Here is a 16,021-nt window from a genome sequence, read left to right on the forward strand (position 1 = left end):
GAGCCAAGTTTTCCCCTATCAACTTGTCAGCTGCTTTATCCTCTTAATTGTAAATGTTTTTGTCTAGATAAATATTGGTGTGTGAACCTTTACGGTCTGTACGTACATTCTCATGTAAAGGATGAAATTCTAAACGAAATGCCCAAGAAATAAATACGATCGATTTCTGAATGGGTACCCGCGGGTTGCACTCTAAATATTTCCATTACTATTAGTTTTGCTTTGTAAAGAAAATCAGCGACTGAAAGTAATGATTAATTCATTCAAAAACCTAAGTCTCAACAATTTATTTCTTAAAATTAATAATGGGAAGATGTCTTGAATGTTGCAATTAAGCTTGTAAGCAAAATATAATCGAAGCAAAGAAGTTTCTACGTTTAGTCCATGCAGTCGAGATTTGTTGTACAGGATTACACGGGATAATCCTACCCATTCCTTGTAGCATTCGGGGAGTGTGTGTGGGGGGGGGTGTCTTTTCCTTTTCATGGAAAAAGTGATTCAGTTCTTCTTGCCAGCTGCAGCAAAAAAGGATGTCCAGGAAAGCCACCCAACGTGGTCCAACCTATACCAATCCCTTTCTCCTCCACGATCCAGGCCGCATTTTGCCTTGGGCTGAAGCCAGAGGCTGCCCAGCCTCTGGCAAGAGCCAATCAGAGCGCGCCTTCCAGCACGTGGAGGAGAGGGAATCAAGAGCCAAGCGGTTGCAGTGCAGTCACTACCCTGGTTCCTCGTGTCCTGGGCAGGAAGAGGGGCGAGCCTCAGCTGCTGCTTAGTGGGGGGGGAGGGGTACCAGCCCCGGCCAAACTTCAACCCCCGCACGGCCCGGGAGAGCACAAGCAAGCCAAAGCCATGAGCAGCCAATACCAAGAGGAGAGCTGCTCCGAGAGGCCCGAATGCAAAAGTAAATCGCCAACTTTGCTCTCCTCCTATTGCATCGACAGCATCCTGGGCAGGAGGAGCCCTTGCAAGATGCGGCTGCTAGGAGCAGCTCCTAATCTGCCGCCTCAGGCCAACCGGACGGAGCCGGACAAGGCCGGGCAAGGTGAGCAGGGGTTAAGATCGCGAAGAAAGGAGGGTGGGTGGAAAAAAAGAGAGGCAAACACAGCTTCGAAGAGATGAAAGGCACATCCCTGCCTTGCCCGCAGTCCCGGATATCGACGGATCTCTTCCACTCCAGCTTTGGCCCAGGGACTGCGTGGGGAGGGCGCGCTTCTAAGTAGCTGGGTCACAGACTCGGGCGGTCCCATGCTGAGCAGTCGGGCAGCTGAAGGCCGAATCACGTTCCAAAGTACTCCGCTCCCCGTGGGCTCCGTTGTCTCAGTCTCCCTCTCCGGTGCAACGCGCTGAATCCCGGCAGAGTTTACGCTACTCGGGGGGTGGGGGTGGGGTTGGATGCAAAACCGAGGGTCTCTTTTTCTGCGCTCCTCGCTTTACGGGTTTGCGTGGGTGGCGTTGTAATGGCAAATATCATCCGCTGTCAAGAGTTCTGTGCGGGTATTTTCTCCAACTTGGCAGTCCCCCCCCCCCAGGCCTAGATTAAAAGCGAAGCCCTCTGGGTGACGGGGTGGGGGGGCGGTTAGCACACTCCAGTTCAGTGTCCAAATCTTGAAGGAAATTGGATGTTCCGTTCTGATTTTCTTCATGAAGGGAGAGAGGAAGAGAATGCGGCTTCTTCCAAGCCACTTTGTCTCCGGTCTGGAGTTTCAGGTTGGTTTCAAAGGCGGGTCCGTTGTCTTGCTACCTCCAAAGAAATGTGGGAATTAATTTGACAGAGCCCCATAGGTGTCAGATGCCAGCTGGAGGAGAGAGACTCCCTTTACTTGATATTTGAAGGCAATATATTTGATTTTGGAATCAAAACGAGGTTGGGAGATGTTCTCCGGCAATGCTGTTTGCTGCAGCTGCTTTCAAATATAAGCTTGGTTCTATGTTCTGTAAAGCTGCCTGAAATCCGTAAATGAACAAAACAGACTTTGTCTGTTACCACAGAAAGGGTATGGATTCTAACGGAATTCCTTTGGGCTCTTTTGACTCAACCTAGACAGCTGTGGAGGAAGATGGGCGGGTTGGGATGACTTTTTGCTGGAGGGGGCCCTCTTGCCAAGAAGCCCGTCTGTAGCTACGGAACTGACGACCCGTGCATGCATGTCTCTGTCTCTGGCAGGACCAGGCAAGGGCAGCCCGCCCGGGTTCGAGACGGGCGAGCTGCATCTGCCGCCCAAGCTGCGCCGCCTCTACGGGCCTGGTGGGGGCCGACTGCTGGCACGGGCCGAGGCAACTGCCTCGTCGTGGGACTCCCTCAAGATCAGCCAGGCGCCACAGGTCAGCATCAGTCGAAACAAGTCCTACCGGGAGAACGCGCCCTTTGCGCGAATCGCTCCTACCCTCGACGACTTGAGCAGTCCTGGAGGTGGTGGCGCCCCCGACGGCAGGTCGGGCCGAGGGGAGGAACTGCTGGAGGAGGAGGAGGAGGACGAGGAAGAGGAGGAAGAAGAGGAAGAGGAGGCCGAGGAGCTGGATGAGGAGCTGGATGAGGACGACGAACTGCTGACAGAGGCCAAAGACGCCCGACGGAGCTCGGGGCCCGCGGGTGGGACTGGCGTGGGGCCTGCGGCGATGGGGAGCGAAGGTGCCGGCGGCTCGCCCAAGGAGGAGCTGCTCCTCCCTGCCGACGAGCTGGCCGATGGCAAGGATGGCGAGGACAGTGTGTGCCTGTCGGCGGGCAGTGATTCCGAGGAGGGGTTGCTCAAGAGGAAGCAACGCCGTTACCGCACCACCTTCACCAGCTACCAGCTGGAGGAGCTCGAGAGGGCCTTCCAGAAGACCCACTACCCAGATGTCTTCACCAGGTAGGGAATGAACCGCTGAGACAAGGCTAGCCCCCCAAGCGGCTCGGGGTGGGGGGCGGGTGGGGGGCGGAAGGGGTTTCTAGGTCAGGAGGGAACGTCGAAAGAACTCTTAGGATTGAGGAAAGAGAGCTGCGGGATCGGGGAAGACGGATCGGTGGGGCAGAAAATCCTCTGGGGCGAAAGTTTTTAAAATATTTGTTTCGGTTTTTGCATGTACACGATCAGAAGGAGGAAACAGCTCGGCATAAGAAAGGGTACTGCGGGGCTGGAAAGAGGGAAGCGATTTGATAAGAAAAGGAGATGCGCGTCTTCTTGGATCTTCTTCGGGTCGTCCTCCACGCTTTCGTGCCCCGCTTTGCTTCTCCCTTCCGCTATTCCCGTACTTTGGGGAGTCACCTTTCCCCAAATTCAGCGGCCTTTACGAGTTAGCGTGCCCGGCTCTCCGCTGGACTTCAGGCGTTAAGCCAGTCTGCCAAGGACAGGTGTGGCCGAATTTTTGGCCACATCGTTGCCAAACTCCAATCTATTTTTGCCCTGATCCTCTGGCTAGTCTGTCAGGTGTCAGTTTCACAGTTTTCCGTTGAAGCTGGAAAGCTGCCCTCTCAATGGAAGTCACATACATACACATAGGAAAAGATCAAAGTATTCCGCTTTCGAAGGCTAAAAATATGGAGCGAGGCGGCAGCGTTCTTCGGCCAGAGCATTTTGGCAGAGTCTGCAAGGGCTGGCTTGCCTACTCGCAGACGGAAGTAATTTCTGGACGGGGTCTGGAAAATAGGAGTTGGGGGGAAAAATAGAGGGAGGGGTGGGGGACGAGCAAGTGTTGCTATTCTCTTTCGGTGCGCCTCAACTTAGAAAGGAAACTCCGGTCAAGCTGAGAACTACCGGTCTTCTCCTGAAGCGCCAGGTGGAACTTTCGGTCCCAGCCTCCATGCAAAAAGTAAAATGGCTTCCTGAATGTTTGCATCTTGAGAGGGAAAATCTTCGCCTTTCCTTAGCTTCAGATTTGCTTCGGGGTGAGCTTCATTCATCAGAAAACAAGCAATTCTTGCATTAGCCCTTCCGAAATGATAATTATATTGATTGATCATATTAATCAATTAAGTATTCAGCCCTCTCTTTAGGAATTCCTTCCTTCATTTTTGCAGGAGCCCAAATGCTCCCAGTCTATTGCCAACAGACAAGCAGAAGTAGGCGCTGCTAACCCAACTCAATCCCTTCCCTATAAAAGCGTTGCGGGGGGGGGGGCGGGGAGAGAGGGAGAGATACTCGTGCTGAACTGCAAAAGGCGTAGATACTTTGCCGGAGGAGCTCTTGCGTTACCAAGTTCGTAGGCAAATTTTCGTGGTTGCGAAGAAATTAATTCTCCATCTGTAAAGCCAGCAGTTTGCTCGGCCTTCTCCTTTTTTTATTATCAGTTGTCTGGGATTCTTCCTCTACTTTTCTGCTCTTCTGAGGAAGAGAGGACGAGGGAGAGAGGGGTGTCTCTTTAAATTCGTTGGCCTGCCACAGCGCATATTATTTCCGCGGGAAGAGGGGCTGCGTGTGGATAGGATGGAAAGAAACCGAGGGATCCCTCGCTAAGGCGGTTCCTTCGCTAGCGTTTTATAGCCGCTTATTCTGTAACCGTCAGTCAAACTCGGCTGGGGCGCCACAATGCCCGTCTTCATCACTGATACGCAAGCTACTTTTCTAGCCTAGCCAGGACCCAGAAAATCGCCCCATCTTTTCACTGAAAAAGGGTCAGCGGAGCACACCAAGCAGCCTGATTCCGGTGCCAAAATCGATTGGGGCGGACGTGTGTGTGTGTGTAATGTCGGTTTTTCCACTGCCCCGGTCGGCACGCCAGTGCACAAACGAGCCGGGTTCTTTAAATCGTTCCTACCGATCGGTCCGGAGGCTTCCTTTTTGGCAGCCCGAAGGCGCTGGCTATTTTTTTTTTCTTCTCGAGCCCGGCCAGACTCCTACTTTGGCCGGCACTGTGCTTTTCTTCCGAGCGGAGGGAGAGCCAATTATCCCGGGAGTCGTCCGGATTCGAAATAAACAGATTGTGAGCAGTTTCCTAACATCCTAATGGTTTCCGATTTGCTTTAATTGTTGCAATAATCACCCCAATGAAGGGCTCGTGTTGCAGCTCAATGGATCTCCCCTTGTGCTGCAGCGTGGTATTTGGAGGTGGGAGCCTTCGTCAAAGGCCTTGCTTGGCTGGAGATGCCGGAGGGGAGGTGGGCTTGGCTCCTCCTGGGGAACGCAGCCCTCTTTCGCACCTTCTTTCTCTGTGGAGAAAAGGGGAATGGTAAGAAAGTATACTGAGCTTGGGGGGAAAGCAACAGGTAAAGCCTGTCTGGGCCGTTTGATAGCAGCCAGCGAACATGAGGCTTAGGGTAAAGTATTTCCTCCTTTGACCCAGGAACGGAGAAGGAGGATAGGCCAGGGAAACCTCAAAATGTGGGATATCCCACCACCGCCAAAAGACTTCAAGGCAAAAAGCAGGGGGCTAGCCTGAGGTGGAGCTGGGCAGATGGGGTTCGCTTTGATCTGAGCAAGGGAGGAGGAGGAGGAGGAGGAGGAGGAGAGGGCAGAATTGAACCTTGGCCTTATGCAGGTTCTACCTCACTCTCACCCACTGGGTCTACCTGCTCCCAGGTTTTCACCTGAGCACCTGTCTTGTACTTCTTTCCCTCCCAGGGAAGAGCTGGCGATGCGCCTGGATCTGACTGAAGCCAGAGTGCAGGTGAGTGTGTGTGTGTGGGGGGGGAGGGTTGGAAATTGAAGAACCAGGTATCAGTTGGGCAAGCCAGGCATGTTGGTGCAAGAGCAAAGGGGAGTCAGGAGAGAACAGGGGGTTCCCTTCTCAACCCCCACCCCAATCTCTGAGAGCCAACTACTGTTCCTGGTTTCCTTTTGGGCTTGAGCATGCCATTTTATTCAAGTAGGTTGCGGGGGGGGGGGGAAGAGTTGCCCCTGCAACAGTGCAGAAGGCCAACCATACCCCCAACAGATGGCTTGGCCTTTGGGCTCAGCGCTGAGCAAATCACTTTACACAGAAAGCCAAGTGCAGCAAAAGCATCATAAATTCCATATGGCTCATTTAATACACAACAGCTTCTCGCATTAGAGGAGTAATGAAGAGCCCAGTTCCCTCCTCTCTGTTGACACATTTCTCTATTGTCAAACAGAGATGTGACAGCAACTCAGGATTTTCAGCTCAGGGGAATGAGTCGTGGGAAAGTTAAATAACTAAAAAAGAGAGTGAACAAGAGCCTGAGACACCCCCCCACCCTTCCCCTCACCACCATTTTTCTTTCTCACCCTCCCCTTCGTTCCCATTCATGGGAGATGGTGTAATTAAGGAGAATATGAATTATTAGAATCCCTTGGTTTACCTTTGGGTATACCCAGACTTATTAATTCAATAAGAGGCAGAATTTCCGGGGGAGGGGGACATATTGCTAATTGAGTTGGAAACAGGAAAGGCATACTGGGGGGATGCCAAATTTTTCATTGCCTTAATGTTCAGTTCCTGGGCTGGCTGTCGTAGGGCTATACAGAGGGCCTTCTTGGAGGTGATCAGAGCAAATCAGGAGCTATGCAAGGAAGTCACAATTTTTGCCAGTTATAATGTTTTCCTTCTTTCTCTCTCTTTCCCAAATTCTTTCCATTTGGTGGAGGTGGAATCAAACTTCTTAGAGAGCAAATTCTCATCTGTTCCTTTCACTGTTGTAATTGTTAATGCGATGGTGCTACTTAAGCTCTGTTACTTTAAAGCAGGACAAAAGATGCCAATGGCTGATATAAAGTAACATTAGTTACTTTATGGAAATTCATTCATCCAAGTTTTGCTTAAAAAAAACCGTAGGAATGACAAAGCTTTCTCTTTTGCTCTTTCTCAGAAAAGAACTAGACTAGAGGAAGGGCAGACCTGCAGAGATTGTTAATGAAGCTACAGATGAATAGCTGCAAAAGATTATTTACTATTATTAATTCTCTCAAGTATCAGAGTCTTTAACATATTTAACCTGCCACCTAAGTTACCAAAAGCATTCAAGAATTTGCCAAATCTTTGGCACTGAGAAAGGGAAGGATAGAGAAAGTTACATGTAATGTTTTAAAGACATCAGGAAACAATAGATATTGCTTATTGAACATTGTAGCATATGTTTTAGTAGTATATACTTCCCATTCACTATCCCCAGTCATTGACGATGCTACCAGAGGATGGATGGGAATGCAGATCTAGATCAGATCAGGCAGAAAAAGACTACATCAGACAAACTCCTCCAATAGAGAACTAGTAACAATGAGCCTATTTCTACTAAGAGAAATGTATTTTAAAAAGTCATTCCCGATGGATCAGTCTGCTTTAAAGGGACAGCTAAAGGGTAGATATTAGCAAAACATAAATGAACAGGATAATTTATTGCTTACATATCTCCAAGAGTTTCCTTGATACATGGAAGACGGGGACGGGGTATGTCTTCCAGTCAGGGCTAACAGTCTAAATCCTCCCAAAAAGGTAAAAAGAATTGTTGCATTAATGATATCATCAAAAGTAGTTCTGTCCAGTTGGATTTTTACTTTTGAATAGGAAAACTTGAGAATAAGTCAGTGTACGCCTCCATCTGTTAAAATCTTTAATTTAGTTGTCTGCACCACTGATTTCACAGGAAACCGTGAAAAATCTGCTCAATATCTCTTAAATTTAGCTGACTTTCTACCGCTGTGAGTCTTTGTTTTGGATTTATGGAGAGTGAAAGAGCTTTTGATCCATTCAGCCCTGCAGCCTTGGCGTACTTTCTCTTGATAGATAAGAGGACCAATTTGCTTTGCTTCCTTCTAGAGAGCAGATGAGAGACCCACACAATCTATTAGACAGATTTCACAACTGCTTCCAGGAGATGGAGGCGTCTTTCTTTTTGCCTCTGCCGGAAAAGTAGAAACACGCTAGATTACTTGGGTGGCTCTCTGGATGAAACCACCCAGGCAAGCTTTGCGGCTGAATCCCCTCTTCCCCCTGCTGGACGACGGGTCTGGCGAGGTTAGGAGCCGGTCTCTTGTCGGCTCTCCTCCGCAACGGCTCAGGGCGGCCCGGAGGCGGGTGGTCGGGCTTCGGAAGACCGTTTGCTGGCCGCCGAGGAACAGGAGGGGAAAGGGCCGCGCTTACTAATCGCCTTGCCCTTGTTTTCTTTTGGCTTCCAGGTCTGGTTCCAGAACCGGAGAGCCAAATGGCGGAAGAGGGAAAAGGCCGGCGCTCAGAGCCACCCACCCGGCCTGCCTTTCCCTGGCCCGCTGTCGGCATCTCATCCGCTCAGTCCCTACCTTGATGCTAGTCCTTTCCCTCCTCACCACCCAGCTCTCGACTCCGCCTGGACGGCCGCCGCCGCCGCCGCCGCTGCCGCCGCCGCCTTTCCCAGCCTCCCGCCTCCACCTCCGGGCTCTGCAGCCTTGCCCCCCAGCAGCACCCCGCTAGGCCTCAGCACTTTCCTGGGAGCGGCTGTATTTCGGCACCCGGCCTTCATCAGCCCAGCTTTTGGCAGGTAAACTCCCCGCCCCGCCCCTGGTGCCTTCTCCCCCCCCAACAGGTCAGCGGCGGGCCACAGAAGAGGTGCTGAACTTGTCCTGCGGCACAATGTTAAAGTGGGGGGGGGGGGAGAGAGAGAAGTTCCTCGGAGTACGCATGTGCAGCGTAGATCCAGAAGCACCCTTTTCTGAAGTCAAAGGGGCGGAGCTAGGAGCAAGTTGGATCTTGGGGCAGATGGTGGAACCCTTTCGCCTAAGGCAGGGGTAGGCAACCTTGGCTCTTTTATGACTCGTGGACTTCAACTCCCAGAATTCCTGAGCCAGCCATGAGCCATAAAAGAAGTCCACGAGTAGTCATAAAAGAGGCAAGGTTGCCTACCCCTGGTCTAAGGATTTGGAACACGGACATTTAAAAAAAATAAATCCAAGAATTCTCATTGCCAAGATTACATCCGTGAAAGTTGAGGGGGGGGGGCAATAGATGTACTCTTTTCAACCTCCCAGATTTGCCGCCCAGTCCTGGCTGCGAATACTTAGAAATTAAGTTCTCTGTATCCAATGTAGGCTTGGCTGCGGTAAGAATGGTGGTCCAACCTGTTCACCTCAAGTAGCTAAAGAATTCCATTTGGGAGGCTGTACGAGTTCAGTCTCTTCGGGGAGGATTGCACATTTCAGGAGTTCCCCGCCTAGACACTCCTGTTTTTAAAATTATGGATTTGAAGAAAAAAATTGTGGGAATCACGTCTCATTTTCTATATTCTAATTGGACAGAGCAATTTATGAAAGCTTTGGCAAGTGAGTTTCGACGATTTAGAAGTTGAGTATCCCCCTCCCCCAATGATCTGGGAGTTGGTAATTATTTCCCTATAATAAGAATATATTTTACTTCAAATGTTTACGGAAAGAATTGCAATATACATTGACCAAAAGTGGGGAGAGGGAAATCATAGGTGGGCCAGAGGTAATTAAACTCAGTGCAACGGAAAACTCAATGTGTTCGAGAGAGGCGGCCAAGTTCCCCAGCTTGGACGGCAGTCATCTGAATAGAAAAATGCAAATCAGGCGGAGGGAGGGAGGGAGGGAGGGGGAGGGGAGATACTGTAGTTGCATTTCCTTAGATAAATTCAAACAATGAAATAAAAAGCCTGTAGCTAATTAAATAGACAACGAGACAGTGCCGGGTTTATTAAAACTGGAAAGATGGAAAATACAAGGGAAATATTAACAGGAGAACAAAAGGAAAATATATTCACTGGGGTACGACGCCACTTAAAACAAAATTATCTCTTGCAGGAGGAATGGAAATCCAAGTTAAATTAAGATTTTAAGGGGCGGGGAATGTCTACCAATGAAAACGAAAATGTTTCTGCTTCCCCTCCTCAAGTAGAGTGTGACTCGATTTCCCAAACGTTACTGGGTTACTACGCCCCCTGCCGATCACGCTGTTCCTGCGCTTTAATGCTTTTCTTTAAACCCTTTTAAGTAGCCTGGTGTCGCAGCTCGCTCCCTCTCGCCAAAAACATTGAAAACTCGCTGAACAGACTTTAATGGGCCGCCCTGCAACTGAAGGAGCAGGGTGGGTGCAGGGAGAGAAAAACTCTCATCCTCTTGAGCGAGATTTCCCTTTGCTCTTAAACAAGCAACGTTTTTAGAAGGCGCGCAAGGCGGTTTGAAGCGGCTTCGGTGTTTATCTACTACATCTTATCAGATTCCCCAGAGCTGCGGGACCTAAAACTGCCAGTATTTCCAACTACGAGGTTCCCAGTTGAGGAAGATTGATATTGCAGGTCTACTCCCTCCCCGTATCCCGCACTTGCTCTCGGCCCTCCCTTTTTTTTTTGCAAACGAAAGGCTACAGAAGTCTAGCCTAGTCAAGGCCAGGACGGTCATTCTGAGTTGAACTATATAAAGCCTCTCACTGAGCACGGCCGGTGGGTGGGTTGGGGACAGAGAAGCCACTCCAGAAGGAAACCAGGCTCCAGCCCCGGCAGCCCATCCCAGAGCCTAGCCAGTTTGGATCTTAGTTGGTCCCTCCCGTTGCCTTCCGGGCCCGCAGTTCAATTCCTCGCCGCGCTGATGTCAGTAATCACCTCCTTGGTTAATGGAGAGCCCGTGTCTCTCGACGTGCCGGTCAAAGAGGGTCAGCTAAACAGCGCCAGGAGAAGCGCGGGCGAAAAAAGGAGCAGAGAAAGCATGTCGCAGATTGTGTCATTGCTAGGGGTTGCCGGAGCGTAATTGGAGTTCCGCTGTGAGGCAATCCGCTAGAACGGCACTCCCCGCTGGGGAGGGGGATCTGCGCGGCAGCGAAGCCGAGAGGCGGGCGCCGCTTTGGGCATTCGGGCGCCGGGAAGTTTCTCCTAAGACGGGAGGGGGGAGCCGCAGACCGACACCCGGAACCGAGAGGGCGAGCGCAGGTTCGGCAGAGCCGCTAAGGACTCTCGAAAGCCACCCTAGCGGTAGGTTGGAGGGAACGGGCGAGAAGTGCCGAGGCAGCCGACGCCTGTCTCCTTGCCTGGCCTCGCTCTCCCCTTGCAAGCCAGTTTCGACCGATTGCTAGTTTCTTGAAGCGAGCTACTGTCATCAACACACGGGCGATCCGCCAGCCAATAAACGCGACTCTGCCTGCCTGCCTGCCTGCCTGCCTGCCTGCCACGGGGTTTTCAATCTTCCTCTTTCTTGAGCCCCCTGCCACAACTTTCGGGTTCAGACGGGCCCGCGAAAGATGTCCCGTCAGAAGCGTGCAGAGGGTGTAGGCAGGAGAGGCGCCCTAAAGTAGGGAAAATGCGGAATTCAGTCCCAGGTCCCCGGAGGAGGCGAGAAAGCGGACGCAAAAAGAGACTTCCTCGCTCTCTTGCGATTTCCTAGTCAGGCTCCTCCAGGTCGTGGTTGGCAAGCCGTCGCCTTCCCGACTTTCGGAGCTCTGAAAAGCGGTCCGTCCTGCAAAGCGAATTAAACTTGAAACCGAAACGGCAGCCCCAACTCTCGCCTCCATGTAAAAGCAACTGCGGGAGTTTCGGCTGCCTTAAAGACTGACTGTCCCGCGTCTCCTTTGCTTGCAGGCTCTTTTCCACCATGGCCCCGCTGACTAGCGCTTCCACCGCGGCTGCCCTGCTGCGACAGCCAGCCCCTGCCGTGGACAACGCCGTGCAATCGAGCGGCCTCTCTGACCCGGCTTCCGCGGCAGCGGACCGGCGCGCCTCCAGCATTGCGGCGCTGCGCCTGAAAGCCAAGGAGCACGCGGCGCAGCTCACGCAACTCAACATCCTCCCCGGGAACAGCGCGGGCAAAGAGGTGTGCTAAGCCGCTCCCGGGGGGGGGGGGGCTTGCTTGGGCGAATCGGCCGAGGCAGGAATCCAAGACCAAAACGGGAGGGAAGCCAGCGGACACACGCTTTCCGGAGGGGAACAGGCGGCGGGGAGGCGCCCACTTCTGCGGCTTCCCCTTGGGCCAATCCGCAGGAGCCCATCCGTCCTCGGCCGGCAGTTTTTTTTTTCCCCTTGCTACATCGGCGACTTGGTCAGCAAAGCACCTGCCCGAGTTGCGGGAGGCTGGAGAGATGACCGGGAGGTCGGTGAGGTTGCTAAGGAAATGAAGGGCCGCGGAGGCCAGGCTGGGCTCTTCGCCTGGGCTGTTCTTTACACCGGCCCAGGAAAGGACCGACAACCGCAGGTGCTTGCTGACAGGGCCAAGGCTGGGGTCAAAGCCAAGTAGAGCACTTGGGGAGGGGCGGGTTCACCGATCACATCAACCAAGGGTTTTATAGCAAACCAAAGGGAAATATAACGTTAGCATATGGACTGTTTAAAAGTCACTATACTGTGATGCTCGATACTGTACATACCATTGTTATTAAAAAAAAATACGAAAAAAAAAGTTCAGAGCTTTGTATATTTGGAAATGTTATATAATAATTGCACTCGGTGTAGTGTTTGTACAAGTTTGTCATTTCTGTAGATTTCTGTGTTGTAGATATTACGGGGGCCCTAGACAAATATTTATGTGCAAACTCTTTTAACTTATTAATTGTAGAGTTTCCCAAAAACCCGAGAGAGAGAGAATGCCAACAAGCCAGAGAAAGGCCACCGGAAACGTACGTTTGTGTAATGTTGTTATTGCTCTCACTTTTCCTTGCGATCAAGTGGGAAAGTGTTACCCATAGAAAATAAATATATCTCTCTATATCCGCACGTTTATCAATAATTCAAAAAGCTACCTGGAGGTTCAATGTCATGAAAAACAACCGTGCTAATAACAGGGAGGGGGTTGTATGAGCAGATGCGAAGGACTTGACTCCTTTAAAGAATGTGGGGAAAAGAAGGACTTTTCATAAATGTTCGGGCTGATAAATAGAAAAAGGCTTTGCCAAATTTTCCGACAAAATTCCTCAGATTTGGCTTTGGTTAGTGTAGAATCCCCACCCACCTTCCAAATGGTTGGCTGGGAATTCTGAAAATTGTAGTCGCAGAATAACTGGAAGATACAAAAGAAGGAAAGTAGGTCCTGAACTATGGAGTGACTGTAAAAGGATGTGGCCCAATCCTGCTCATGTCTGCTCAAAGGAAAGTCCCACTGAGATTTTTGGAAAGTGGGTGTAAGATCCGAGGCCTAGGCGTGATCCTTAAAATAGTTAACGTCAATAGGAGTGGCTTATAGAGCAGTCTCAAGTGTACTTACTGGGGAATAAAACCAACCCAGCACAGTAAGAATTATTCCCAAATCAACATCTTGGCTACTTTAACAAGGAACATTTACTCCAACCTTTTCAATGGGCGCATTTTTCTTCCGCTTTAAATGTGAGCAAATATGGTATGCACGGGCCTTTCCCCCCCCCCAAAAAAAATCCCCTTTCTTTCTTTCCTTCGGCCGAAAATGTCTGTCCTCACAAGGGTGACTTTGGGGGAGGAATCTGGAAGGCTTCTGCTTAGCGGCCTCCGAGCGGGCTTGTAGATCAGGGTTAGGCCAGCCGTGCACCAGCCCGCAACTGTGGGGAATGGGGGAGTGGAAGGTGTCTTGGAGCCCGCTCGGAGCCCTGACACACCCGCCTGCAGGCTATGAAACCGAGGGACTGTCAGAGGCTGCTGGGCTTCGTGACCGTCTCTCCCGCCTGGAAATTTGGCGGGACTTTTCAGGGCCCAGTGCCGAGAAACGAAAGCGAGGCTTGCCACACATCGGGGTTTTTCTTTCCTTAATCCCAGAGGCGGGAAGAAAGATGGCGCCATTCTGCCCCAGTGACAAGAGCGGCAGATGCTGCTTGTGACACCACCTCTCCCTTTCCGGGAGCCGGACCGTAGCGGCGGCTGAGCGCCTGCCTCCCCCAGCCCGATCTCTCCTTTTTTCCAAGCCATTTGACCCTGCCATGGAGCTGAAGCAAATCGCGTGAAATTGCCTCCAAGGATTACATCGCCTTCCCATTGAAAAGCCCCTGAGCCCCTGGTTTACCAACCTCCTAATCCCATGTCACTCGGCTGCTGCAAACAACTCCCCAGTGAAAGGCCCCCTATTCTTCCGCAGCTGGAGGGGCCCTTTACCGTCGGCCGTGGAGGACGGAGCTTGCCCTTGCGCGCGCTTCAAAAAGGAACTTCGGTCTTCCCCGGATTAGAAGAGAGGCCTTGCTGTCACGCCTGACAAGCCCTCAAAGCCGCCACCGAAACCCACGACCTTTCCCTTTCCTGGCTCGGTGGCGGCGGGGAACACCTATCGGGGCCCTTGCGAGAGCGCACCAGGCCTTTCAGGTTTGAATGGGGCTCCAGCAAGGTAGGAAGGTAAAACAAGGCCTTCCATAAATCCCACCTAACGCTTCCCAGGAAGTTTCACAAAGCCGAGCTCCCCGCTCTCTTTTCTTTTTCTACCACAGTTTCCTCCTCCTCCTCCTCCTCCCCTTGTAGCCTTCTGTACCTCCAAGGGCTGTGTTTTCTGAATAAGCTCAATGGCAAAAAATGGAAATACCATTTCACTTCGGGAAATTCACCAGAAACGACTGAAGCCAACTTCTCCTGAATTGCTTCCTTTTAAATTGACACCATATATGGATAAGAAATGGTTGTATAGTAGTACAGCACCTTTCATATATATATATGAAACATATACATGCATACTAGGTCAGCTAATGGGAATGAAAGGAATTGATCACAATAAACCAGCATTGCAATGACCTAGAGCAGGCCATGTCTTGTCCATAAAGTCTTTTTTGGTAGATGTTGCAAAGAGAATTTAAGAAAAGGCTTCACTGAGGTCTCTATAATGAGAAAGGCAAATTTTCCTTCCCTGGATATTTCTCTTTTCAGAATTTGAATTCACATATACACCCAGTGGGCTCTTCAGTGTGTTTGTTTTTATGAACAAATTGCAATTCTTCCAAATAACCATAAATTTAACTGACACCATCTTATACACATATGCATTTGGGAGTATATATATTTAAAAACGCCATAGGTACAAAAATATTTTTATAGAAAAAAGAACATTTGCCTCTGGACATGATTAACAGTAGAGTTTGAAGTGCATATTTTACTTTAAAGAAAAGGGAATCATTATCAATCCATTATGCATTAAGAAATGTCACTCAGTCATTTTTATTCATTCCACAGAAATCATTGTAAAAGCCAGAATCATACTTCTGCAGGCAGCAATTTTGTTAATCCAGGGGGGTTATTACTCTGGTCCCTTATTAGGATCTATACTACTGCCAAGCAATCCTATAACCATCTCAAAAGAAGTTTACCTTCATGTTATAAAACCAGTAGTGGTATTTATACTGTGCAATAATTAGTGTATTACTTGAATCCACTAACAGGTTCATTTTATCTCTGCACAAAACCTCTAGCCTGCTTATAGAAAGCTTGTGCCTCCTTTGGTGCTGTTAAAGTGGTGAAAGAGTGAATGAAGGCTGGTAGCACTCTCTCTTTTTGCCTTGCCTTAATTCCCATCTCTTTTTGCTCTCATCCAATTAGTGCAGTGTATTAAGCAGTTTATCATCTCATAGTCAGCTATTGAGAGAAACAAGGCGAACACTTTGCAATAGAGCCTGCTCTCCTTTGACACCCTCAGGTACTTACATATTCCACTGTGCTATGAATAATAGAGGAAGAATAGAGCACTAATTCCCTCATCAAAGAATGCCTTGTCTGCTGCTTTGCTCAACAACACCATTCTGATCAAAAGAAAAGCAATAAAGCTTAGCATAACAAAACGAAACCTACTTATTAGCTTAGTGGTTAAATTAATGCAGAGCCGCTGCTATTCAAAACCAAGGTTTGAAAACAGCCTCCAACAACCTGATAATGCTGCCTTCAGGATGAAGGAATTTTAATCTGAAATTTGAAGCTGGCACAGATGAGTTAATCTATTAAACAGCTATAAGAGGAGTGCAGGATGAGCGGTTCAATTAAGAAATATTTAGGTGGTCAACAGAAGAGAGGCAAAGGAGGCAAGATGAAAAATAGGCTGAAGTTGGGAAATAGAAAGGTAATTTTTATCCAGTAAGCAATGATTCTGGCACAAGATGAAACAATTCATCGGGTTTCTTTCTTTTAATAAATACTAACTGTGAAGTCTGGCTTCTGAGCTTATGTATCAAAACCTCCTTCCCTATCCATCAACCTAACTTTGTTGTCTATTTTTAATTACACACAGAAAAGGGGGAAAAGGGAGAG

The 16,021-nt window shown here is 49.8% G+C and overlaps 1 protein-coding gene across 1 annotated transcript; it reads left to right on the forward strand.

Moving 5' to 3' along the window:
- Positions 1-849: 849 nt before the first annotated feature.
- On the forward strand, positions 850-11,669 carry ARX (aristaless related homeobox; the record flags this gene model as incomplete). The annotated part of the gene is made up of 5 exons (XM_081326670.1): positions 850-1,042; positions 2,165-2,849; positions 5,538-5,583; positions 8,049-8,386; positions 11,429-11,669. The coding sequence occupies 5 exons, from the start codon at positions 850-852 to the stop codon at positions 11,667-11,669; spliced, it is 1,503 nt and encodes a 500-aa protein (XP_081182796.1).
- Between the last annotated feature and the right edge of the window lie 4,352 nt (positions 11,670-16,021).

This window comes from Vipera berus (assembly GCF_964194415.1).
Source record: "Vipera berus genome assembly, chromosome: 4".
In the NCBI taxonomy this organism is placed as follows: domain Eukaryota; kingdom Metazoa; phylum Chordata; class Lepidosauria; order Squamata; family Viperidae; genus Vipera; species Vipera berus.